A 27,166-nucleotide genomic window follows, 5' to 3' on the forward strand; every position below is an offset into this window, starting at 1 on the left:
GATAAATTTAAACGAATTAATAATTATTTCGTTTTAACGAAATACACTATGTTTATTTCGTTTAAACGAATTAATTTTTTCGTCTATTTCGTTTAAACGAAATAATTAATCCATCTTTTTATTTCGTTTAAACGAAATAATTATTTCGTTTAAACGAAATAAACATAGGGTATTTCGTTTAAACGAAATAATAATTTAATTCGTTTAAACGAAATAACATTTCGTTTTAACGAAATGATTAATTCGTTTAAACGAAATAATTAATTCGTTTAAACGAAATAATTAATTCGTTTAAACATGTTAAATGATGTTATTTCGTTTAAACGAAATAATAAATAAATATGTTTACAATTGCGCCTTAGGGGCTCCGTAGATATTAAAGTGTTAACTTTTGTTTCAGATACCAGTAACTATAGAAGATGCCTCTGTTTATCCTGAGATTAAAGTTGCCTTACAGAGTATTGGTCTAGCCATGGACCCAAAATAGATACTTCACCTTCATTGACCACACTGACAAATTAAAACCAAAATTTACTGAAGAATGTAGCTCAATTACCATTATTTTGTCATATCTGTGACAGTGTTTAACTAGAAAGTAATATTAACTATTTGATTATTATTAATTCAAGTTACTCATTCTTTAGTAGAGGGAAACCTTTATTGGATTGATTTCGATTTGGTGTAATAACTGTGCTTCCACTGAAAAGTTGTCTTCTAATTGTGTTTCCAGACCGTTATCAATGTGTAATGATCAATATCATTAATTACCCTGCCCTGATTCAGCCGTCTGCTATAATAAACTCTATAAATTTTATTAACTTTTGCTCAATTAATTTTTATACTGATTGCAATATATATTTTAATGGTATTATTCCGTATATTTTAGACTATTCTTCTATTTTTATATTATATATTTGTGTTACTGCTGGCATAAAAGACTAAAGTTATATTTGTTGTATATTTAAGGTGATTTAAAGGGATATTCCCCTTTTTTGTAGGTCGGAAAAAATTTGATTGCTCTAAAAATACACCAAAATCTAGAGAAATGTGCCCCTTAACTAAATGCCAAAACTATTCTAAATTTCTAAAGAGAAATATGTATTCTGCAGTTTTCAACTAATAAATTAGAGCCATTATAAAGCCAAACACCAAAACTAGGCCAAACTGCTTAATTAATAATTAGTACTCTCCTTTTTTAATTAACACAATTTTTAAAACAAATTCAGTTTGATCAAGTAGAACATAGATATAAATAGCATATTTAGAAATATTTTCAGGTATAATTTACGAAGTTTTTGATAATGAAAACTTTTTATGAAAAAGCGGAATACCCCTTTAATAAGAGTATTATGTATACCAGGTAAATAGAGTTATTTTATCATGTAACATTACACTTGTAAAAACTGTTGTGTAATTCTTTATATGTGCATAATAGAATTTGACCAGTTTTATTATTTGACTTCATCATTTTTAAAACTGTTTTGTTTCCTAAAGGCTCATTAAATGTTATTTATACACACAAGTTGTTACAACAAAAAATGTTACCTTTGTATTAGCAGTGCACTTGATAGAAACTACATACACCTTGAACACATTGTCATTCTTTCCTGTTTTGAATGATCATGGATGTTGATTTTTGTGTGTGACATTTTTGACTCTGGATGTGTACATTTGATATTTTTTGTTGTATAACAATGGTTTCAGGTTGTTTATAAACATTTATTTTTATTATTATATATTTCAACCAGGTAAATATTTTTTAATGAGAATAACTTTGTATGAGATTCTTTATATTTCTAATCTCGTTAAAGATGGAATATTTAGTAACATTATGATAGAGCATTTGTCTTATACTTAGTGGCAACAGTGAGATTCTTGTGTGGGCAAAAGTTTTTTTGCATGGCAAGCTATATTTTTGAATATTTTTCAAAATCTACAGAGAAATTCTCAATTGAAAACTAAATGTATATTCTTTTCTTAAATTGAAATGGTGTTTTACATTCTCATATTTTCAAAAGGGCTTGGAAAGATAAAAAAAACTTATGTATAATAATCACCTAAAAAATTTTGGCCTGCTCTATTGCAAAAAAAACCTGAAAACAAATGAATGGAGTTTTACATCCTACTATTCTGCATCTAATTGGGCTGATGATGACTGGCAACACCATGCATTGTGCAAAGAGGGAAATTTTTTACTAACTGTGGAGAGATCTTTATCTTGCATAGCCTGTGGGGGTAGGGCTTTGGTTTATTTTTGAAAATCTTAGGGTACCATTTAAACTATGCTGTAATAAATCCTGGACTTCTATGTAAGCAAAAAATAAACTGTTACTGAGCTGTCACTTCTTCCATAAAAAGTTGCATTTTAGTAAAATTATGTTTATTATTTCATTACATAATTAAAAGTGTTCAATTAACATAATATTACAAAGTTAACTTGTACAGAGTTACTTTAAAGCTGACTGCAAAGAGTAAAAATATATGCTATTTTCAAATATTGAATGAGATTTACGCATGGTATCTCTCTATTATTTGAATATCTAAATTGTTATAAAATATTATTTAAATAATTACTATTCTAAAATTACATTTATTAACATTTTAAAGGTATTCTACCTCAGAGAATGAACATAAAATTTCAATTCTCAAACTTAGCCACAAGGAGTATATATTCATTATTTTATCTGGTGTCAAACTCTACAACAGAATCCCTTAAAAATCCATAAAACTACAAGTAACTAATCCAAAACTTTAGTAAAATTCATATTCAAGAGGAAGAATACCTTTAAGTGGCATAGTCCTCTAAAACAGTAGATATTATTAATATCTGATTTAAAAAATAATTGGAGGACATCCCATTAGTACAATTATGTTTATAAAATAGATTGCCAAGATTTTATTATCTCTTTTATGTACATCAGGAACATGTACATGTTTTATTTGGAATGCCAGTGGTGCCAATACTAGGTATATGTGTCCCTGATGAACACATGAAACTAAAAAAAAAAATTGGTTACAATCGCTTTACACAAGTTTATTATAAACTACAAAATATATTGTGAACACAATACAGTTTATACAGTTGTTTTTTGTAACATGCATAATTTCAAATTTCGCTTTACTATGATATATATCATATTTACACAGTTTACAATAGGTATTAATGATACAGGATAAATATTTCTGAATCCTTTCATGACACATAAAACCTCAATAAATAACAATATTTATTTTTCAATGCACTAAAATGCATAAGCTCTTAAAAATATAACAGATACAAGTTTCAGGCTACATTCACCTATATAAATATTTAAATAATTATCCTAAACAAATGAATCAATTAAAATTGAACAATGTTAACCATAACTTCAATATGATTAGATACAACTTCAGATATTTCCTTTCATTTTTTATTTCAATGGGCTACCTAAACAATTCTTGTTTCACAAAATTCTTGAATCAAATCTCACTTTCAGATGCCTCTGCCAGTGCATTCAAGAGTCTGTAACACATATCTTTAATGATGAGAACATTTGATTGGTTGAATATTTATCAGTCTGGAACTTATCATTCATATTAGTATTTTCAGATTCTAGTATCAGTGAAAACCCAAAGCAAACAAATTTTCTAGCAGTGTTTAATCATTAGTTTTTTTTTAGAATTTGAGACATCTATAACTAACCTCTAAACATCATAATGTTATAAGAGAAAAATTGTAACTAAATAAATATTTATTATTGCCCAGCATTACATAAATATAACGAGGCTGTATGTACACCTTGTTGGGTACAACGTATATATGTTCAGATATTTATATTAGCAACCATGCAAAGTGAACACACAGCAAATTTACATTCAGTCAAAATATTTCAATGCCTACATATAAAAATATTTTGATAATGAGCACCTATTAATCAACAAATTGGAAGATAAGTTTTAAAGGAATAGTAAGGTTTATGATAAAAAAAAAACAAAAGTTTTGGTAAAAACTAATAATAATGGTATGTAACATTAATGCATCAGACCACAAAATAGCCTGTCTTAAGGCAAATATTTTTTGACTGCTGCAAGTTACTTTTTTTGTTGGCAATTTTATCAGCTTCATAGTCAATCACAAAACTGGTCTTGACTGTTTTGAAGTAACTATTTTTTGACAAAGGATCATGTAAATTTACTTTCTGGTATAAAGGTATAATAAAGAATGACCACTTTTTCTCAATTCCTCATTCTTTAAAATTTTCATCATTTGGTTATTTTCCACAATGTGACATCATGCCATGAAGAAAATTGGGATTTTCAAGTATCGATGTCAGGTGAAGTTAATTTTGTGTTTAAGACAAAATGAGAATAATCATCAGTGATCTGAAATTCTGAAAACTTACTATTCCTTTAAACTGTGTATTCAGAAATTTAACTATTAAACTAGTCAACTGACAGACAGCACAATTGCAATAATGGTAATGGTAATACAAGAATTCTTATTGGCTAATTTTGTTTTTATCATTATTTATGAATGTATCTGAGAGCAAAATTCTTGAAGCCGAGTCAAATTCAAAACTTGATTGAATTTGAGCTCCACTATAATAAATACTTCAGTGGGTGAAGTGAGCAAAACAGATCATGCTCGTACTCTTCTAGAACACCTGATGCCACATTGAAACTTCAGAATATTGATTTGGTATATTAATAATATAATTAAGCTGAAATCAATCCAAAATTCACTTCCAAATTGTGGATTGATAAAGTAAACATAATATTTGTAATATATAATTATTAAAGTAAACAGTTTCTAACTGTTAGGAATAACATGTGCTTTTATTATCAATGTGTCATTTTTCAAAAATTGTCCTTTGTCTAACACATGTAAAGGCACAAATTCCATATACCCAAATCCTTTATGGTTACGTGTGGTGGTTGGTTTTTGAAATGCAGCCAATGTAGGTTTGGCGATTAATGTTTCCACAATATGACTGCGATAATCAGCAGTACTGTTTTGGTCAATTACTGATAGAATTATTCGACCAGCGAATGGCCAGTCTAATAGATCATCAAAATCACCCTGTAAAAAATGGATAAATATTGATAAAAATGATCCTTTTGCACTATCCACTCCATTTAAATTAACACGTACACATAGTTTGTAACCATAGAAACTAGAATAAAATGGTGGACTATGAATGGCTGGCATATTGCCAAGCTGAGCTTCACGCCGTAATTTACTGTAGTCTTTTATTTTCCAGTAATAAATTCCGTTACAAGAACGTCCATCGCGTTCATCAATACAACTTTCTAAATATTTCACTCTTTGTTTCAAATCACGATTAATCCGTTCATACTCTCGAAACTTGTCATTCAATTGAGAAATTTCCTGTCCATGCTCTGCTAAACTACTATCACGTAAATTGTTTTCCTTTTTCAAAGACTGAAAATCTATGTCCACAGAAGTGTAGCTTTTTAACATAGTGAAAGGGGCACACTCAAGGCCTTCTGATAAGGTAGGTTTGGAGGAGTAACTATCATGAACTATTTCAGTATTGGCTGACATCACTAGAGAGTCTTCTGTTGACGCCACTTTCATCACCTCACTTTGATCACCTGACCGTCTTTGTTGATACTGAAGATTCATTTGACCAAAAGCGTTACCAATTCGACTCAAATCTTCTGACATTTGTGTGGCTTGCATACCAGATATTGATCCATTATCCGTGGGATTGTAATTTTGTCCTGTAGGTAGTCCCAAACAACGACTAATCTGAACAACTTCACTGCATAACATTTTCATATGATCTGATAAACCTTTCTCCATATGTTCTTCCATTGTCTGTCTTTCCATCTTGAAAAAAAAATAAGGAAAGATTACAAATTGTCCTTATTTATAACGTGTGTTCTTCCACTTTTTCAGAACTTCTCTCACAACCAACTTTCAGAAACCTCAAGAAAAACAACTTTCATTTGCTTCCTAATAAAATAGAAATTCACATCATGAAGAATTTTTCTTGCCAAGGGATATATCATATTTGTCTTTTTTTCCTCTTACCAGCAGATAGATCCTGATTGAGCCACCAATATCACTTTTCAGATTGAAAACCAAGTATTTAGTTTGTTTACAATAAATATAATCAAATTGTTATAAGTTACAGACATGGTGACAGCTAAATGAAGGACTAATTTATTGTCATTTTCCCTATAGAAAATCCTACAGATGTTACATCTGAAGTTGTTTTATCAAATCAATAAAAGGCCTTATTTCCATTCTAAAAAGTACTTCAGATAGCTAACATGGATGTCAATTAGCTGGTTAACCTAACTGAGTGAATGTATTTCTTTCAATTTTAAAGATATGACATAAATAAACTATGGCAAGGTGTCATTATATGAAGAGGCAAATGTCAAAGTATCAGAATGCTTACAAGCATTTCAATTAGTTCATGACATGTATACTACAACACAAATGAGAGAAATTTGTTGATACAACACAAGTCTATCTTTACAAAAGTGGTTTTGTAAATTGTGTTTTCAGCAATTGCACTAAACCTAAACCAAATATGAAGTCACTATCGCACAAGACCTTTGATATTACTTCAGCAAAATGCTATCAGTGTCAATAATACCCATACTCATTAAGGATGCAAAATATAAAAAAGCTGATATCAAGACGTAGACAGGATAATTTTCAGTATATCAAGGGCAGTCACCTATCTGTGTCAAATCGTACCAAAAATCTAATTTATCATTTAATAAAATTCTGACATTATAATGTGGACGTATAAAAACACTTGTTGACATGTCACTCTTACTACAGAGCTTTTAAATATAAATAACTAATCAAATTTTGATAAATATATCAAGACTATTTACCTGCTGTGGACATCCTAAAGGTTGAAACATACAATTTACCACAGTTTTTAAACATTCTGTGTTTTCATGATGTTGTTTCTGTAAAAACAAATATTCAAATGTTCAATTAAAGTGCTACTGCATGACACTTTGCAAGTCAAACTGACCCTTTTTGCTGTCATTTATTTTCTTTAATTAGACGAAATCAAAATCTATCAATACCATCTGCAAATGAATTTGTCATGAGAAAGTTACCTTTGTCTTTCAATTCCAGGATGATTAAGATTATTTTTTCAAAATGCTGATTTTTTTATTATAGATTATACGACCCATATTGCTAATTAAATCTAATACCGGTAATCCAAATTAAGCCTTGAGCAGATTGCTTACTGATTTGATACAAACCAAGATTTAACAAACTAGCTGTGAGCCTTAAGTGAAAGCTCCCTTTCTATCCAGGATCTGGCCACTGGTCATGGACATGCCCAATTTTTTGTTGGTGATGCACAATGAAAACGGTGATAACAGAGCTGTTGTATTTTTTTCGGCCAATTATATATTTTTCAACAACCAGTGAATTCAGATCAGCCATATCCAAAGAAGCTTATTGATTTCATTCAATTTGACTTGAGAAGGGCAGAAAAGTCTCTTTTCAGCAGTACAGATCAATGCCAAGGGTTTGGCCAAGCAACAGCTTGTAGAGAAGAGCCTGTGAACCTCAGTTGTTGTATAAAATGCTTATGTCTATCTTTGTTTCACTCTTCATCTTATAGTAGTCATTGTAACAGATCACTTGCAGAGTTGTCTATTAGAAATTACAAGTAAAAACAATACATACCCATTTTCTCAAAAGTTGTTTATCACACTTTTCACAGACCACAATTATTTCTGGACAATCAAATTCATGTTTCTACAAAGTAACAATTTATTTATAACATGAATATCTTTATCATTGTACGTGACAAGGAGGTTACGGTAATAACTATTTTTGTGGTCGTTTTAGTTTACACATACAATTATGTAAACAAACATAACAATATGCCATTAAGAAAAAGTGGGAGAGTTCAAACTTTTTTCCTGAAAGCAATGTTCAAACAACAGACTACTAATAGCACTGTGGAATCAGGACAAGTTATGACATTAATATTCTGTGTTCCTAGCAGGAAACATCATGTAAGAAAGATATAGAGTACCTGTAGATCATTATAAGTAAGTCGACGGGAACAGGAATGACAAGTGATCTGTCGGTAACAACATACTGATGATAGATGATGATTCAGATCCCTGCGTAGTAAGATATCAGAACAATTGTTAGAACATGGTATCAAACCAAACGGACAATCTTCTATATGTTTCTGAAATAAAACCAGACATAGTATTTACGGTCCAAGCTAAAGTTAATTGCAACGAAGCAGAAATCTTCATACAATCACAATGTATTGCACACAAGACAAAGGAAAATACCTCTAGGCACATTCAAGATCCTTGGACAGTTGAAAATTGATAGACTGGTGCTACTTTCCTATACTCATTAAAAATATACTAAAAAGCCCTTCTTCATGAAACACAAGAAGGCAAGTACCATGTATAACTATTTTATTATCATCTCTCACTATACCTCATCATTGTGAAAATAGGATAAATAGATAGGACCCTAGTTCACTTTATCCAAATAGCTTTGTATGAGGTAGTAGTGAAACAAATTGACTTTTTTTTCATATGAGAGGGTTTGTCGGTGCCCATGCATTATTCACAAGTACAATTTTTTTACTAGATCATGTGACATCATGAATATTAAACTGCTAAAAGAAAACACGGTAGAAATATGTAAGATCTATATATTTTATACGAGGACATAGTAAAGACATGTAGTAACCTCTTTGTACTTTTAAAGGTACTTAACCTACTAATATAACATGTGAGTAAACTTACTTCCTGATTCAATTACTCCTTTTAAAAAGGGGATTTTTACAAAAATTGTACCTCAAATAAAGACTATATATATGCATAGAGATATATAAAACTTTATCAAAAGAAATTTTAAATTTATCCTACTAAACCTTCTATGAAATTAAAGGGGAATTTATAGTAAATTCAGATTCTTTTCCAATAAAATAGAAGTGATTTATTGATTTGGTTTGAAGATGATATTGATTATTCCAAGCTAAAGTGACTTATTCAAGTATTTACACAGTTTGATAACAATATATTTTCCAAACCATGGGCACTACAAGTAAAAATCACAGAGGGTACTTGAAAAACTTCTTGTAGATATATTTATTTCATTAGCTGACTTAATTCAATTCTAGCTATCTATAGGCTACCAAAGAGTGAAAATTCCAACTTTAGATTCCCTTACAAGTCAATAAAAGCTAACTGTATTTTCAGCATCATACAAGGGAGAAGGGCACTGCCATCACTTCCCTATACTCATTTATATGCCAACATGAAATGGCATCAAGAATATCTGCTCTTTCAGTTAGTCTGTGCCTCAATCTGCCAGGCACAATTTTAAATGGATCTAGATGAAACCTAGAGAAATGGTTAATTAACACTAAAGGATGAATCCTAAAATAAAATCGCAGTTATTGCCCTTGTTCTATTTTCACTTTGCATATGTTGTACACTCCTAAGGTGGCACAATTATTGACAAATTAGATAAAACCATGTGAATTCCTGATTGATACAAGAAGCTGCCATTTTGCTTTGGAAAGTGGGAGCCTGAAAAATATCAACTGTTGGACTTGAACAATCTTGACCTACTTGTATTAAATTCAACATGACAATCTTCTCACATCCTTGACTTTTATTTGGACAACGAACATTAAAATTCTGGATTTCTCTTTTAGCAAAATTATCTGCAAATAAGTCACTCTCTACTATCTTGGCATTGTCAACTGGACAAGTCTTATTGGACTCTCTGAAATATAGAATTAAAAACTTTGATTTAGGGCTGAGCAATATTGATTCAAGATGATAACACCATATTAAGCTTTAATAAATATATCATGATATGGGTTTATATTGTAATATTTTCTATTAAAATGTGAAAACAAAATGTTGTTTTTTTTTCTATCCAAGAATTTTAAATGTAAGCAAAAATAATAAATCTTTCAACAAAACACCCAAGTCTTGATGTTAAGTTACTTGTAATTGTGTAGATGATCTTATCTGGACAAAAATTTAACAATATATCTTGATAACTATATACCATATGTTATATCACTATATTTCGGTATTGAAAAATCAAAAGGTAGTATCTTGACGTATGGCTGGACAAATCCAAAATACAAGCATCTAACTATGTAAAGGTTAATGGTCGAAAGCTTGTCAATAAGTCTAATAATGGTTGTTGGACGAGGACCAATGGTCCGAGTACTACGCCATTATTAGACGTATTGACAAGCTTGAGACCATTAACCAACTTAAAATACAGTTCACAAACAATTACATAGACTCAGGCACATGCTATAATATAGGTCACATGAGATCCAATCACATGCCAAACAATACAGTCAATTTTTCAAAATTTCCAGTTGGGAAAATAAAAAAAAAATATACCTGTTCGAGTTACATACTATTATTTCCTTATTGCTTTGTTGTTCATTTCATTATAAATGATACAGATATGGATTAAAATGGATATTTTACTTATTTCAATTCGTATATCTGGACTGTGATTCATGGATTACAATCTGGATATGTATGTCTACAGGCCAGTTTTCCCTTTCCCTTATGGCTTATTCAAGTATTTCAGAATCGAAATACAAGATTCATGTCCAAAAGCGTAGTGAGGATTTCATTGACGGCGCTGGTATCCAAGCGCCCTTGGCTCTCCTATTTGGATTTAATAGGACACTAGATATGTTATGGATCCCTTGTAAAATTTTTTTAATTTAGGAAGGCGGAGAATTCAAGGCCCCTAAATATACCACTATCATGGCATTTACGTCATTGTTTCATGATTTACATTTTGCATAAATTTTATAAGCAATTAGTGGCAAGGATGACCGAGCTATTAGAATTATTATTCCCTTGGCTGTAACAAATTTGAAATATTTGTGTTGTTTATGAAGATATTTTAGTGCTTTATTTCTGACAAAATAAGAATAATATTCTATTTCTAAGAATAAATCTTAGATCGATGCTTTAACCTACATCGTATATATATTATGACTAGTGTGAACATACTATTTGAAGCCAAGTCAATCATGAATACATTTATAAAATAGGTCACATTTACTTGGCAAAGAATCAAGAGTCCAATAGTTGGAGTCCATTATTAATGTCAATATTGGACTCGTGGCCATTTGCCAGTTCCATTATGTTGGATAATGGTACGCTGATATCAAAGGGTGACATCACATCTGTATTTTAAGCCTCCTTAACACATGTTGTTGTGCTGCAGTCGACCAGTCGTACTACACATTCTGAGTTAATTGATCTTATATCTTAAGCTATCATTTAATGACTTCAAATTTAAATTTTGATTCAATTTTTGCTGAATAAAGTTATATTTCATGCATTATTTCCTATATTTTGGAGAAACTCTGACAATTTCAATCACAAACTATGACAAGAATAAACATAGAGATGGATTTACACAGATAAAGGTGTGTCAGTTATTAAACAAAGTAATCATGTAATTCATTGAATTTGAAGTATTAGTCAAACTATAGTCCATTAAATACATAATTTTAAAGCCCCTTCAAATGAATGTACCCAGCAAACATATCTTATACAATAATATCTTTTAAGATAATAAACAGGGCTCCTCCTCATCTTATTACATGATGTCACAATTAAGTACTCAAATGAACAAAATCATTGTTATCTTTAAAAACATCATCATGAGCTTGCTATCAAATGTTTCTGATATTATGGTTTTTATGTGTTTATTAATTAGAAAAAGATTTTGTATGACACATTAGACAAGAGTATAAGATAGTGGATCACATAACATCACATCACACTTTTAGAATGTCAGTAGTGAAACAAGACATCTTAGTCTGCATCATTCTTTTGGTCATTAACCTTCATATAAAGTTTTAAGAAAATCAGTTTAGATAAGGGGTTTAAATTTGAAAATGGAATGAGCTATAGATTAATATCACAGGTGTTTATATTCAAAAGTGAACTTCATATTGGTTTTATATTTGTGTTTACTCTCTATCAAATTCAATCAAGTCAAGATTAAAAATTTGTTGGCCTATGAAAAATTAGATTATATCATTCAAACAATGATAAAGTGAAAACTATGTGACAACAAAAAATGATGTGACAGGATGTAGGGAACAGAATTAGAGAGCGCCGGCATTTAAGAGCACAAGAGGTTAAACAGTTGTACTCACCTTAGCCATTTAATAATGCAGACTTTACAGAATCTATGTCCACATTTAGTTTGTTGTGGTTCCCGTAACACCAATAAACAAATAACACATTCATATTTGGAATCAGGAGGTGGTACAAATTCATAATCATAGCCTTCAACTCTTTGTAGATGGTCATAGCCTTCACTACCGCTCGAACTTCCAACACTGCTAGGAAATGACGTGTTTCCCAGTGTGCTTCTACCATCTAATCTTTCAGCCATTTTCACCAAAATAACTCATCCAACTCATGGTTCCAGTGGTTATTATACCACACCATGAGTAGTTAGCTTATTTTACATCTGAAAGAAAAATACCACAAAATCAATGCAGTTGTGAATAATCTTTTTCTAACAAACTTAAGTTATGTTGTTCAAACAAGAATGGTATCACTTCTAGCTTCAATAGTATCAATTGTAGCTTCAATAGGATCATCTCTAGTTTCAATAGAATCACTTCTAGCTTCAATAGGATCATCTCTAGTTTCAATAGAATCAATTGTAGCTTCAATAGGATCAATTGTAGCTTCAATATGATCAATTGTAGCTTCAATAAGATCATCTCTAGTTTCAATAGAATCACTTCTAGTTTCAATAGAATCACTTCTAGCTTCAATAGGATCAATTGTAGCTTCAATAGGATCATCTCTAGTTTCAATAGAATCACTTCTAGTTTCAATAGAATCACTTCTAGCTTCAATAGGATCAATTGTAGCTTCAATAGGATCAATTGTAGCTTCAATAGGATCAATTGTAGCTTCAATAAGATCATCTCTAGTTTCAATAGAATCACTTCTAGCTTCGATAGGATCATCTCTAGTTTCAATAGTATCAATTGTAGCTTCAATAGGATCATCTCTAGTTTCAATAGAATCACTTCTAGCTTCGATAGGATCATCTCTAGTTTCAATAGAATCAATTGTAGCTTCAATAGGATCAATTGTAGCTTCAATAGGATCAATTGTAGCTTCAATAGGATCAATTGTAGCTTCAATAAGATCATCTCTAGTTTCAATAGAATCACTTCTAGCTTCGATAGGATCATCTCTAGTTTCAATAGAATCACTTCTAGCTTCGATAGGATCATCTCTAGTTTCAATAGTATCAATTGTAGCTTCAATAGGATCATCTCTAGTTTCAATAAAATCACTTCTAGCTTCGATAGGATCATCTCTAGTTTCAATAGAATCAATTGTAGCTTCAATAGGATCAATTGTAGCTTCAATAGGATCAATTGTAGCTTCAATAAGATCATCTCTAGTTTCAATGGAATCACTTCTAGCTTCGATAGGATCATTTCTAGTTTCTATAGGATTAATTGTAGCTTAAAATAGGACCATTCCTAGCTTTAATAGGACAGTTAATTCAGACAAAACACTCTGTTTTAAAGAGTGTCATGGTAGCAAATTTGGCATGAAATGATTGAATGCTCATACTGATAGCAATCAAGCAGCTCGAGCAGCACAGTATTGGATTTGTTGATTGGCCATCATATTTAAAAGATTTTTTTAACCTTATTTTACCTCTAAAAAAAATTTATTAAGAAGAAAACCTGCAAGTGTTCCATCAGTGAACCTACTTTCAATGTTCCTTCACCAACACTGATGTAGTGTTCAATTCAGACGTCTGGTAATGAAATTACATGTATAGACAACATATTCTCATGAATCATTCATAGCTTTGTTCAAAATGCTAATAAATTTTTAAACCATAAAAAAATAACATGAAACACAATGAATTTTTTTTGTTTGAAAAAATTTTTACTTTTCTGACACATTATATCGTAAACAATAAGTTTTCATCTGATCTCTGAAATGTCACGAAAACTTAACAATTAAAAGAGATTCTAATAATAACAGTCAGTATGTGAAATTTATATACATGCATAAATTGTTATATTGCATACTAGTCCGAAACATATGCCCTTATTCCAGCCTCTGATGGATATTTTGACAGTGGTCGTCTAAATTAGAGTCAGAAAAAGTAGACCCTGTTAAATGGGGATTTTCTATACCTCCGAAGATACGTTTTTTCTAACATATTAAATTACCTTGATGATGATTAGTGTTTGGCATCGCTGTAACTTTCACGTGACTTTGTGACCTTTGAACTTTTTGCTGGGAACACAGTTTTAAATGGCTAATTTGAGACCAGTTTCGTTAAAAAAAACAAAATTTAACGGAACTAGAGACTTGACATAAATGGTGTAGGGAGAAAAGGATGGTATGACTAAAATACAAAGTTATTCATCTTTCCAAATATATCTGGGTTTTGCATATTCAATGTCTCCATTTCACAAGGCCTATTTTTTCTGTCTATACACCAGCCGACATAATGGTGGCAATGAAAGACAAACTACAATATGATTGCAGACAGTTCCCCTTTAAGAATAATATATTTTATCACATTATGCAGTTCACATGATATGTATAGGCTACAACTGTCAAATTCTCTAAATCAAAAACCCATACATTTACTGTTTTAAAATAAAATTTATAACTTTTCTTTGATTAGCTGACTATAAAAACAATAAATTAGATTTTAATTGTTATTAACCAGGAAACTACTTAACAAATATTAATATGTATTCTTTCTATACAATATAGCACATTCTGACCACAGCAAACTGCCACTGTACCAAGCACAATTCTCTGGAACTTAAAACAGCCATTTTGAAGAGTTCAGCTCAACACACCATTATTCTAAAATATTCAGTTGTCTGTCCACATTGTCTAGTTAACAATGGTCTCCTAGTGGCATTACTACAATGACCCCACATTGAATGAGACTTCTTAGCATGTAGCTTTAAGTACCCCTTCCCCCTTGATTCTGTGGCCCCTACTCAGCAACAATATCCATACCCCCTCCACACCCCACCTGTCTCATGCTGATGATCTATGCAGAGTGTTTTTAAAATGAAGTCAATGAGCTTATGATTAACTTCATGGCATGTGCCTTCAATGTTAACAAGTTAACAAAAATGCTCAAACTTGTTTTGTGCTCATAGGCATAGAGCTGCCCCCTCATCTCTTATGCCTATGTTAGTGCTTAAGTCAAGTTCCATACTTTGGATCATTGGTTTCTCATTGTCGTACATTCATAATCCTTCTGCACACAATAATTTTGTGTTATAATGAATAAATGTCATTTTGGCATGCCAGTGATTATAATAACACCACCAATTAAACTTTATTAGCAATGATAACTCATGAAGAATGATAAATAGGGTATAATAGTCGTTATGGCAGTAGAGATTATAAATTTCTAACTGGGAAATGCTTGGTTTCTTGATTAAAACAAAATTTCATCTCATGAGTTTTATGAGATTTATTCTTTTGTAGGAGATAATAATTTTTGAGCACCAGAATAATAGGCATGATAATGATTGTAAGATAACCACCGGGGTCGAACAGTATATAAGGCAGGTCCTGCCGAGTGAGCTTTCATCAGTCTGAAGAGTTCCAAAACGAACAAAACTAGTCACTGATAATATAGGGATAACTGGTCTATTAAGCCAACCTTATCTCCTCTACATGTAAATATACCTTTTCTAAAAGTTTGAACTAAAATAACTTCCTGTCAAGTTTTAGAGAAAAAACTATGTCAAAATGTTGACATAACCTTATTAAGTTTGTTATGCTTTCTCATGTATAAAGATTGTAGAGTTCAGCATTGGAATATGGTAGGTGAAGGACAACTACTGTACAGAATTTAAGAAAAATTAACGCCTTATGGTAGAGATATGTGTCTCTGACTTATTCTGGTTTCAACTAATAATCTGGAGCTATTAATATTAATACATTATATAACATGTTTAAACTTCTTACTAAGCAATTAGCACACTTTGTATTTATCATTAACCCATTTCAAAACTAATTCAAGTAGATACATAGATGATCATATTTAGAAATCTTTTCACATTTAACTAACAACGGTTTTTATAATGAAAAGTTTGCATTACTGCCCCTATAAATCATCAAATATTGAGGAAAAGTGGAATAAGACAGGATTATATTATTTACTGTGATAATATTAATTATCAAAGAGAGATTATGATATCATTTCTTTGAGTATTGATATATGGATATCAACAGAGCACTAATCACTTTTTGAAATGATCAAATTAGTTCATCTACAATTGAGGAAATGAAATAACCACAAGCCTCTATTCATGATCAAGATCTGCATTTTATTTAGACAATAAAGAGACACACAATACATTGATGTCTTATGTAAACAATTGTCATGGTCTTTATAAAACTTTGTAAATTCTTACCTCAATTTGAATAAGCTAAACCCCTTGTATATTCCCAAAGCTTACATAATGTCGGACATTTAAGTTATTGATATAACCAGGAAGAGAAATTTTATTTTTAAAGATAGTTAGAGATTAGTCGGGGTTTTTTACCTGTAAAACTTCCTGTTCACTTTTTTTCAATAAATTTCCTCAAACAGCAACCAAATGTGAAGACAAAGATACAAACATCCTTCTATGATACTGCACATTTCAATATGTTATTGTTATTATTCAGTTGTCATGCAACACAAGAATGCATGGCATGACTTTATTCACAAAAACTCATAAAAGGACTTTTTATGTGTATTGGTTACACTGATAGCATAGATTTGCATCTTTTTAATTCTCAGTCGACTGTCTGTAGTTTATGTAATTCCAATTAAACTAGGTGTTATAATGACGTAACTTTGATAAAAGAAGCTATTAAAAATGTCTCAGGCCTTTGTGAAAGTGTATTGAAAATTTAAAAGAAATTTTAAAAAAGAAATCTTCAAATTATTTTTATAAAAATTTAGGGTCAGGTCAAATTATTCAGGTCTAATTTATTACAACACACATGGGGATTTCCCACTTTTTTTTCTCTTAAGGTTTAATAATTTTAGCAAAAGCCCCAGGTTTTTGTGTTTTCTTTTGGATGATATTCTTAGGTTGGAAGAAACAAGTTTTTTTTTGTTTTTTTTATTGAAAATAGCAATTTTAAGATAATGAGAGGAAATCTAATTAAGGATATCAGACAACTGTACAAACTATAACTGGAAATGAGAAACATTTAAAGGAGAAGACTTGAGTCAACCTTGCAACATACAGAATCTAAGGACAACTGGATTTTTGGTAAATAGTTATTTAGGCACAAATATTTTAAGCACAAGTTAGTAAGACACAATACTTAAGACACTCTTTTTAGGCACAATGTTATTTAGTTATTTAATAACAAAGTACATAACTTTTCAACACTATTTACATATTTCCTCCTTCATTTCATCTGATGACTACACATGTAAAATGTGATGAAAAGTTATGTACATTGTTATTAAAGAAGTGTGTTATACCATATTATATTCCATTGTGTTTTCTGTTATATGACTTATTAGTAACCCTAAATGAATGTGCCTAAATAAATGTGCCTATTAGCATTGTGTCTAACTATCCATGTGCCTCAAAAGAGTCTGATTTTTTACCTTAAACATGTGTGCCTAAATAACAGTGAACCAGATTTTAAGACAACAAGCAACTGTAGGCATTTGGAAGATTCTATTAAGTCAACCTGTGTGCATTAATGGCTGAAAAATTTCAGCTGCAGAAGCTCGAGGACGTGATGACTACATTTCTTCAGCATGCTATTTATAAATACTATAATATCAGAATGAAAATCACTCATCCATAATACAGGTTGGATCTGTCTGACAAATAAATCGTGGTAATACGTGATACAGATTTTACAGGTTTCTCAACAGTCAGAAATGAATAGAGTGGGCTAATGCAGAATGCATGTGACTGCACAATGCAAAAATCGTTCAAACTATTTGTGGAACATGAAATAGGCCTACTATTATCTCTTAACCTCTCTAGGAGGTACCTCCAATGTGCAATATATCAAAACCATATAATGCCGGAGATTATCGTCGGCCATTTTCATTATCGATGTATATCACGATGATCGATCATATCTATTTACTGATTAATATTTACAAACTATAGTGGTCAATTGAATGAATGAAGTGAATATAACATCCAGGTCAATTGTATGAATGAATTGAATTTTCATAAATGGCTATTTTTCATGGGGGGCAATATATATTTTAGGATCGCCCTATGAAATAATAATAATCATGTTTTTCAAATAGTTTGAAGATTGTTGCATTGTGCAGAATCAAGGAAGAATGTTGTTTCAATCTTCAAAAAACAGTTCCCTAATTGTTCCCCAACTCCCCCTCCCTTTCTCATCCTTTCAACCAGTTCCCCTGTTTGCAAAGCGGATTGCCGCCCCTGATATCTTGGCACATATATGTACAAAAGAGTGGGTGTATTCTAGTTAACATAAGCATGTATGCTTTATTTACATTTTTATATCCTATCCTATATTGTAGGATAGTCACGATTACATACAATAGTATTAGTAGAAAGAATGGCCATAGCTTTTAGTACTTGGAGTCTTCACTCAAGTGATTTGGCTTTATATCTTCAAGCTTTTTCTGATCAAGTAGCCTATTACATACGAATATAGTAATATTCATTACAGCTTAATAATGATATTTCATTATTTGTTAATACACGAAAGGCGTAGGCCTATCTATAACTTAGTTAGACTAGCAATATCAATATCATACTATTTATATAATTTTTAGACAAAACCCATGTCCCTACAATAATAAGTAAGTAGGTCAATGACAAAACATTCCCACATTTTCCCATAAATTAATTCAAACTCCTACCTGCGTATCCGAACTTTCCGAACACGGGAACAAACTCCAACCGGACCTGTTAAGGATGTGCAATGAATCCATTTTTGATTGCCTACTCGTGAACACTTCCTGGTTGAAACGAAACTGATTCGATTCGTCTAATGTTGACCAATCAGGCTGTCAGAATGTAGGTGAATTTAATAGAACATTAGTTAGTCTGCCTATACATAGAACTGTATACTGTGGCCTATAGAAGTTAGAACAGTAAAGTTCTATGGTCTGCCATATCGCCATCGATTCATGAAAGGGTCATCTACGCACAGGAGTAATACGAAATGCAATGGAAAGGTCATAGGCTCAGTCGCCAGGTTTGGTCCTCAAAAGTGACTAATTCGATCCTTTGTAATTGTATTGCTATATTTTAATAGAGCCTAGGCCTGCAAAGAAATTACTGAATAGCCCGGAGGGATAAGGCCGGCATCATCCTGATCAACAGGGAAATTCTACCTATCTGCGACTATACGGAGCTAGGCAAGATGCGAAGTTTCGTATGGGCCTGCATAACCAAATTTGATTTAGCTATTAAGGCAAGGACAAAGGGGAGGTAACTTTCGTGCTTATACCCAGAGCCTGTATGTTTATATAGGCTCTGTTATGTACCTCCAAATTCAGTTTACCAGCCGATTCCAAAGACTATGCAGATTTTGACATTTGTGAGCGCTGGATGTAGAGATGCACATATACTTTTACAGACCAATGATGAATGTAAATGAAATTTTACATCCTACTTATTAGCACATAATTAGAAATGCCAGGACAGCATCATTAGCCTAGCTACTATTAGGCCTACTTTATGTTAACAAATGGCCCTTCTTTAATGTCCCTCTCCACCTGTTTCACGGCAGGCCTGCTGTCGTAGTGCTGAACTGCAGCAATGATGCACCTATGCTCAGTAGCGTAGCCAGGATTTCATTGAGCCATCCGAGCACCTCAGACGAGTTTTTTTTTTATTTGAGCGGGACACTCGTCATAGTAGAAAATTGAGGAAGACAGAATACTTTCAACTCCATATTGACAGTGAATGAATAAATTTTTCATTCTTTTCTGGCTTCGTCTTTAATACACCACTGCTGTAACCTCAGGTTAGAAAGCAAGCATCTAAAAAGCATTCTGTCAAGGCTAGCAAAATAAAAATTTATCTTCATGAACTTACAAGCAGCACACAAGGGTATGTTAATGGAATCAGTGACAGGCAATGCCATTAGGACCAGCAAAAAGTGCTACATTGAAGGAAGTCTTGTGTAGTCATTTTGATACCCCAATAAGGCTATTAAAGTATGTTTACATAAGTCGGAAAACAGTAGCCTATATGGTTAGTTCAGCACATTATCTGTCAGACTGCAGAAAATGCATGAGCCTTATAAGCAGAAAAGAAACAAATATCGTTAGAAGATGATTAAGAAGCACTTTAATTGCTGTTGATTCAAATTTAAAACAAATTAACAATAATCAAAATTTTGTTCTAGCTCAGTTTAAAACATCTCAAATCACTTCTTTGACTTCTTAGCTGCTGCCTTTTTCTGAAAAACAAAATCATGTGGTACCGGTACAAAGAATAATAACCGTTCCAAGGTTGATTTGGAGTAGATTTTATCTCTATCAATTGGATAAGATTCAATACAACAGTCAATTCAGCTACCAACTGAAGACTTAAGCATACAATGTCTCCAAGAATCGAGCCTTCAGTGTTCACTAACAACATATTGAATGCATTTTCAAGAGCAAGGTCAATAAAACATGATAAAATAGCTTTTGATTTTTCATCCATAGGTGATAAACAATTTCAACAAGTTAAGTCCAAGTCCGTCGAGAATTGTGCCATCAAATAAGTTTACAAGCTAAAAATTGAACACGTTTCCAAAAATAAGGGCAATAACTCATTAAATATTTTTTTTGATTTTCAATAGGGTCCATCTTTGAGTGATTACAAACTCTCACACCAAGTCTGTCAAAATCCGTCAAAAATTGCGACTTCTGGAGTGTTTACTAGCAATTGTGGGCAGGCCGATTGACATAGGCGACGCCAATATATGCCACCCTTTTCTTGGCGTATAAAAAGTGCACCTGATCAGTAACATTACGATCTGGATACCTAGATTCTTATATCCAAATTGTCAAATTAACAAATTTATGATTCGGTTTGCTAGGGTTGTTGAATATATTAATGCCATTCTATGTCCAGACCTTAATGATTAGATGCTGATGCTTACCTTTGGTTTCTCAACTTTTTTAGCTGCACCTTTTCCACCAGCCTTTGCATTCTGAAATTTTTTTCATATTAAATGGACAATTTGATTACAAGAAAAGTTCTGTTTTGAGTAATTATCTGCGGTATCAATGATACTAGAGAATTATGTTACTATGTAGTCAATAAATTTGTATTAATAACTTTTTGCAATCTCAATTCAAAGTTATTGAACTGTATTTAACAAGACATTTCTTGGAACACGTATGAAGAGTGTACTAAAGTAAGGAGAATACATAATAGTTATACTTTAGTCACCATTGAAATTTGAGTCTTCAAATTCACGCGTGTCCAGAATTATCCTCGTTTGAAAATTAAAGACAGTTGTGTTTTAAGACATCTATTGAAATATGAAAACAAATTCCTAGTTTCAGATATTTTGGGAATTATGCAATTTTCATACATTTAAGTACTTCTGAACCAAATCTACCCTCCAAAATGGCACATGTCTGATTTGGTCTGATCTCTAAATAGTGGATATGTTGGCAGTCTTAGTTTCTAAGCAATTTGAGCAATTTCAGAATTGTGACCTTAAATATGGCATCTGACAAATGTGTTTTTACTGTTTAGGAATCCTGACAACACAAGACATAAATTTCAGCCTTCACATACCTTTTTCTTTGCTCCTTTTTTCCTACAAAAGAGAAAAATAAATGAATAGTTCAAAGACAAAATTCTGTACAGAAAGGTATGCATAGTTTACAGAGGTACAGATTGTACCCTATGTCAATGTGCTACAAATATACATTGCATTTCTTAAAGACACTATGTTTTTTTTTTTTTATCAAACTTCCTAATTTTTTGTGCCTTACTAATGGACATTTGTGGCAAAATAGATTTTCACATAAATGATTTAGAAATATATATTTTGTATCTGATACGGATAAAACTTGTCTGCAAACAATAGACATTTAGGTTCATAAAAAGAAAAGATTACTTTTCTGGAGATGGTTCTTCCTCTTCATCTTCCATCTCTTCATCATCATCTTCCTCGTCCTCATCCTCTTCATCCTAAACACATTACACAAATATAAATCCAGGGACAAGTTAGACAAGAGTTGGAATCTGAATAACTTATTGAAATGTAATTAGTTAATCCTTTAACATCATAGACAATTTACATAAGCTTCGGTCTTTTTTCTTAATCCATGTTATATAGAAATCTTGTAATTGATATGTTAATTTTGTGCATTAATAAATATTGATTAAATCATCGAACATCTGATCTCTTTATATTGAAAGGATGGTTCTCAGGTTCTCTAGTACTCAAGTCTCCCATTGAACAGAAGGTCTTTGTTGCACTAGAATATGCAAGATAGCAATTTTAATTCATACATTCTACTTAAGCACTAATTTATTTTTTATCTCTATACTTTTTCTCATCCATTGTGACAATGTCTATGAGGAGTATCAAATACAGGCACATCATTTTATTAACCAAACTTTCAAAGACCACACCTTTTGATCTTACCTCTTCGCTTTCATCCTCATCTTCGTCATCATCAGCTTCCATTTTGCTTCTCTGCTAACAAAAGAAATTCCGTAAGTTCATTTACAATATGTAAATAAAAATTTTTTTATGAAAACATCCTACTGCATATACTGGGCTAATGAAGACATCCTCTAGCACACAGGGCCTTATAGTCTCATCCAAACGACTACATGATCTTTCAATGTCCGTCCCTCTAACCTGCATCGCTGACAAAAAGGAAACTTGGTTGAAATCTGAAAGGTTGCTGTTATTGACCTCCAGGTCAGCGAGCAAGTGTCTTACTCTTATGTAAGCATCCGGACATCGCTAACATTTACTTACTTTGGCTTTAGAAGCTCCTACAGTTGCTCCACCTTTTCGTTTGTTGGTTTTTAATTTAGGTCTTACTGGACTTTCCTCCTCTTCTTCAGTTAAACCCTCTTCATCCATGGTATGATCAGCATCTTCTTCTGGGAACTCTGAAATTATGTCATAAACAGAAACTAATTTTGGACTATTTATGCAGAGGTATGGATAAAGCCGAATATGTTTAATGTTGAACTAGGCATTCCAAAAGAATAAGGTGGTGGGGGAAGGAGGCAGGCAAGTCTTATTTCTGGGAAATGCCACTGGGTCATGCCTTGTTAGCCAAGACTCATTACTTAGACTACAAGGCTTATAAAGAATTTAAGTTAAAGAAACTGTCAGTTTTCAAACTAGCTATGTTTATAAACTAAATTAACAGTAAGAAGTGGAATTGCCTTACCAACCAACTGTACAGCTGAGATATATATAGGACCAGTTCCTTCAGACAAAGAGAATGTAACAGGTGATTTATCTGTGAAGGATATATCCATATAACACTGAAATAATTTTTAAAAAGTCAGTCAATCAAGTTATAGGCTGAGTAAAGGTTGGTACATTATTCAATTGAGGATAATATCAGCATCAATATTCAGAGCATACTTTGCAGACAAATTATCAGAATGCAATAGTGTTTGCGGATGGCGAGTTCTTCAACTTGCACTTCAGATGGATCATGGATCATGTCCGAATTCATGGTAAAGGAGAAACTTTTACAGAGTATTATGTATTATGGAATTGATTGAGAAATGAAGAACCATAAGCATTTTCAATACAGATATAGGCAGATGCCTCATGGTGATTTTGACAAGAAAATAAATAAAGGAAATAAAACTAATCAACCATTATCAACTTAAAGCAAAAAGATTACAGTTATAGCCCTGTACTATCTTGTGAAACTGCGCAAACAAGCACAAATAACAAATAACGGTAAATAAGCACAGAAAACATGAATCATATTTAATTGATTAATATTTCTATATTGCTCTAATATTGATGTATTGAGCACTATTTTCACAGTGAGAATTTTTTGTTATTGTATAATATCGATGATATCAAAGGATGAGGAAACATGCCCACTAGGTGCTTCAGAGAAATCAGCCATAAAAATGGGAAGACTTCCGTGTTTTGAAATTGATGGTTTTCAGGCTACATTTGTGTTTCTTCTGAATATTTGCCAGTTGATTTGCCTTGAGTATATTGTCAGCATTCAGTCAAAATAAATCAAAATGTAATGCCAGTTAACACCCTCGAAACAGTTTCATTAATCTGTAACTACTACACTTTCAGGTGTTAATCCTACATTAATTACCTGTCTATGAGATTCTCTTAACCTACCAATGCTAACATTCTTATACATCAAATAAATTTAGATTATCAAGACACTATTCAAACCATGGGATATTACTAATTTTTAAAATAATAATCCATTAATTTATTGGTAACAATCTGGTGTTAGATATAGCCTTATAGTCAAACAGCATAAAAGTGATGCAACCCTGACCAAATCATTGAATTTTTGTTGAAAGTGATCACCAGCTCCAGTTATAGTCCAAGTTATTCACATTTACAATGAATCTTTTATTGAAATTAGCATTCAGGAATATTGTTTGCGCTTGCATGTGATTGTTTGGGCTTTGTTTTTGTCAGATTCTTTCTTTTAACAGTACAGAGAATCGAGTGAACTAATCATTAAAAATACACAAAGTATTTTATGATGAGATTTTCATACCATGCTGCTTTCTCCTCTAGTCAAAGAAATAAAAGGTTGTTTTATTGTTTCTTTGTCAAAGTTCTGTGTTTCAACTGTTACGATGTTAATTTCATCTTTTACTGCCTGACCTCCTAATACTGCCTAAAAAACAAAAGTACCTTATTAAGATCATCTCATTTAGTCAATAGGTTATGATAAAAAAAACTTATGGATCTAACAGTTTAGGGAAATTTTCAAATTTCTGGAGAAAAGGGCACATTGACAAGACTGAGCTATGTTTTTATCTATGGCTCACTAAATACTTCCTCGTCATGCTGACCTTTGACAAATTGATAATGGTGATCTTTCAGCTTCAGTAAAGCTTCAATGTGCATTATCATCTTAACTTTAACTTTGTGAAACAGTAAGTAAATAAGAGGGGCTTTCCCTATTTCATAGAGATGCAGTCCAAATAAGATTAATACTTCCTTGACAACTTAAATTGTAGCCTACTTTTCAAGAGGCAACTTTTTGAGAGAATTCAACAGCTTTAAGCCTTAGCAACCTAGCCCCACCCAAGGAAATATTAGGTGCTGTAGTTCGGATTTTGTACTCAGAAAATTTGAAGAATTAAAGGCCCAGAGAACTTATTACTGTCAATTTTGAGGTGCCAAAAACGTATCAATCTATATCTTTTGGATTTTGTATAAAAGATACTTTAAATGAATCTACTGTACTGAGGGTTTTGTTGAGGTTTAATAGTCACTTGCTGGGGCCCAGTCAAAACAGTCCCCTAACGACAGGGCTGAATCAACCTTCAGGACAGTCAACCTAGAGCTTTCTTTGTTTCTTATCAATATATTGTAACAAACCCTACCACAAATGAAATGGTATAGATCTGAAATGAGAAAGATCAGGAATCATGACATTTAACTGACACTCTATGTTAGGTTCAAAATAATCAAATAATAAAAAAATAATACATGTTTAACGAAAAGTGTATGATGCATGAAGTCACTGTCCTCATCCTCTTCTTTAATAGAAAATGTTACAGATGGATTTTCTTTACTCAATTCACAACCTGGAATAAAGCACTGATATAAACATCTTTGGACTGAAACATTGGTTAGACATTTCCCATTGGAAATTTAATTTTTAATATATTTCAAATGACAACATGAAAAAACTCATTGTATAGATTTGGCTAAAAAAAATCATTTTGCGGTTCAGTATTTTCAATTAAAAATTTGGAGTAGGCCTAGGCCTAACTATTCTGATGAGTTGTGGAAAAGTAGGACAAAATGCTCTTCAGTAACAAGTGGTCAGAAAGTATTGGACATAGGACAACCTTTGAAGCCCTTTCTAAAAACCATCCGTGTTTTCCCTACAACAGGCATACGATCATCACCAGTCTTTGATTTTTAGTAAATATGCAAGATTCGGTTTACAATTCAAAATTTACCCCAGAAAAATTCTCCGAGCTGAGTATCTTCCATGTCTGATGTCTCAACTGCCATTTTCTAACTCTCATCCAAATATCTCAGCAGTAAAATGTGGTAAATTAGGTTAACCAACAGTGTTACTGTGTTCCGAAGTATATCCAACCAGCGATCATCAGAAAGAGGATAGTGGCGGGATTATGCACGTGCTCAAGGTTACAATGTTTTTCATTGGCTGAATTTCCCGCTCATCCGGGTATTTCCATTGGGGCACATTTAACAACATTATATCATCGTTTATTTTAGTCCGAAACGTATTTTCACATCCACTTTTAGTTTCTTTGACCTATTTGATAAATCATTATCATTCATGGATTTAGAGCATAAAAGCAACCCGAGTGCCGAGATTTTACCACAAAGTATCCAACGACACCGACAATTACATTTACAAAATATTTTAAAATTTAGGCTACAATTTATAACCTTGGCTATAAAAAACTTCCTTAGTTCAGAAAGTCAGATATAATAGCAAGGGCCTACAAAAGATTTGCTTTGCAGGCAGATATCAACAAATTTTATCATAAATATAATTTTTCCATTCCTCTTAAGCAATTTTTTTTTCAATTTAAATTTGAAATTCAACGACCTTTTGACATTGAGAAGGTTTTCGCGCCTTTTCCAGACTAGTACCACGTGTTGGTTTATTTTAAGAACTGTCAAGAGTCACATGATACGTCACATGACCAAAAGGTGTATTTGCGTATTGATATTTTTGAATTTATCTAATAAAAATGTAAAAACTGATATGTCATTGTTAAGCTTAAATTAAGATTAAAGTTTTAAGACGGATAGTTTGCTTACTGATTGACTTTATTTCCCCTGAGTGATCAAGAATTCTTCTACAATTAGAACTATTTGTGTTTCTACGCAAATGTTAATCGCCGGATTATAGTAATGTAAACAAACAAATTAGAAAGAGCGGGTTGTTTTT

At 31.9% G+C, this 27,166-nt stretch overlaps 2 protein-coding genes across 2 annotated transcripts; both read right to left on the reverse strand.

The window, feature by feature from the left end:
- Positions 1–4,136: 4,136 nt before the first annotated feature.
- LOTGIDRAFT_208992 (hypothetical protein) lies at positions 4,137–12,430 on the reverse strand (the record flags this gene model as incomplete). The annotated part of the gene is made up of 7 exons (XM_009053429.1): positions 4,137–5,430; positions 5,686–5,833; positions 6,859–6,936; positions 7,676–7,747; positions 8,031–8,192; positions 9,601–9,757; positions 12,189–12,430. 7 exons carry the CDS (start codon positions 12,428–12,430, stop codon positions 4,790–4,792), a joined length of 1,500 nt encoding a protein of 499 aa, XP_009051677.1. The 3' UTR covers positions 4,137–4,789.
- Positions 12,431–20,351: 7,921 nt separating this feature from the next.
- On the reverse strand, positions 20,352–26,391 carry LOTGIDRAFT_228383 (hypothetical protein). Its single transcript, XM_009053430.1, has 10 exons — positions 26,199–26,391; positions 25,720–25,817; positions 24,776–24,898; positions 23,447–23,543; positions 23,023–23,159; positions 22,681–22,734; positions 22,147–22,220; positions 21,822–21,843; positions 21,175–21,225; positions 20,352–20,484 (listed from the first exon to the last, which is right to left on the reverse strand). Exons 1-10 carry the CDS (start codon positions 26,251–26,253, stop codon positions 20,452–20,454), a joined length of 744 nt encoding a protein of 247 aa, XP_009051678.1. The 5' UTR covers positions 26,254–26,391; the 3' UTR covers positions 20,352–20,451.
- Between the last annotated feature and the right edge of the window lie 775 nt (positions 26,392–27,166).

Source organism: Lottia gigantea (genome assembly GCF_000327385.1).
Source record: "Lottia gigantea unplaced genomic scaffold LOTGIsca_2, whole genome shotgun sequence".
Lineage (NCBI taxonomy): Eukaryota > Metazoa > Mollusca > Gastropoda > Lottiidae > Lottia > Lottia gigantea.

Bases quoted from the DNA above. Each gene is read 5' to 3' on its own strand.
- LOTGIDRAFT_228383 (XM_009053430.1), bottom strand. From the start codon at position 26,253: ATGGCAGTTGAGACATCAGACATGGAAGATACTCAGCTCGGAGAATTT. The intron at 23,160-23,446 runs GTAAGGCAATTC...ACATAATTTCAG, and splicing joins CTCAGCTGTACAGTTGGTTG to AGTTCCCAGAAGAAGATGCT. The intron at 21,226-21,821 runs GTATGTGAAGGC...AAAAAATTTCAG, and splicing joins AAAAAGGAGCAAAGAAAAAG to AATGCAAAGGCTGGTGGAAA.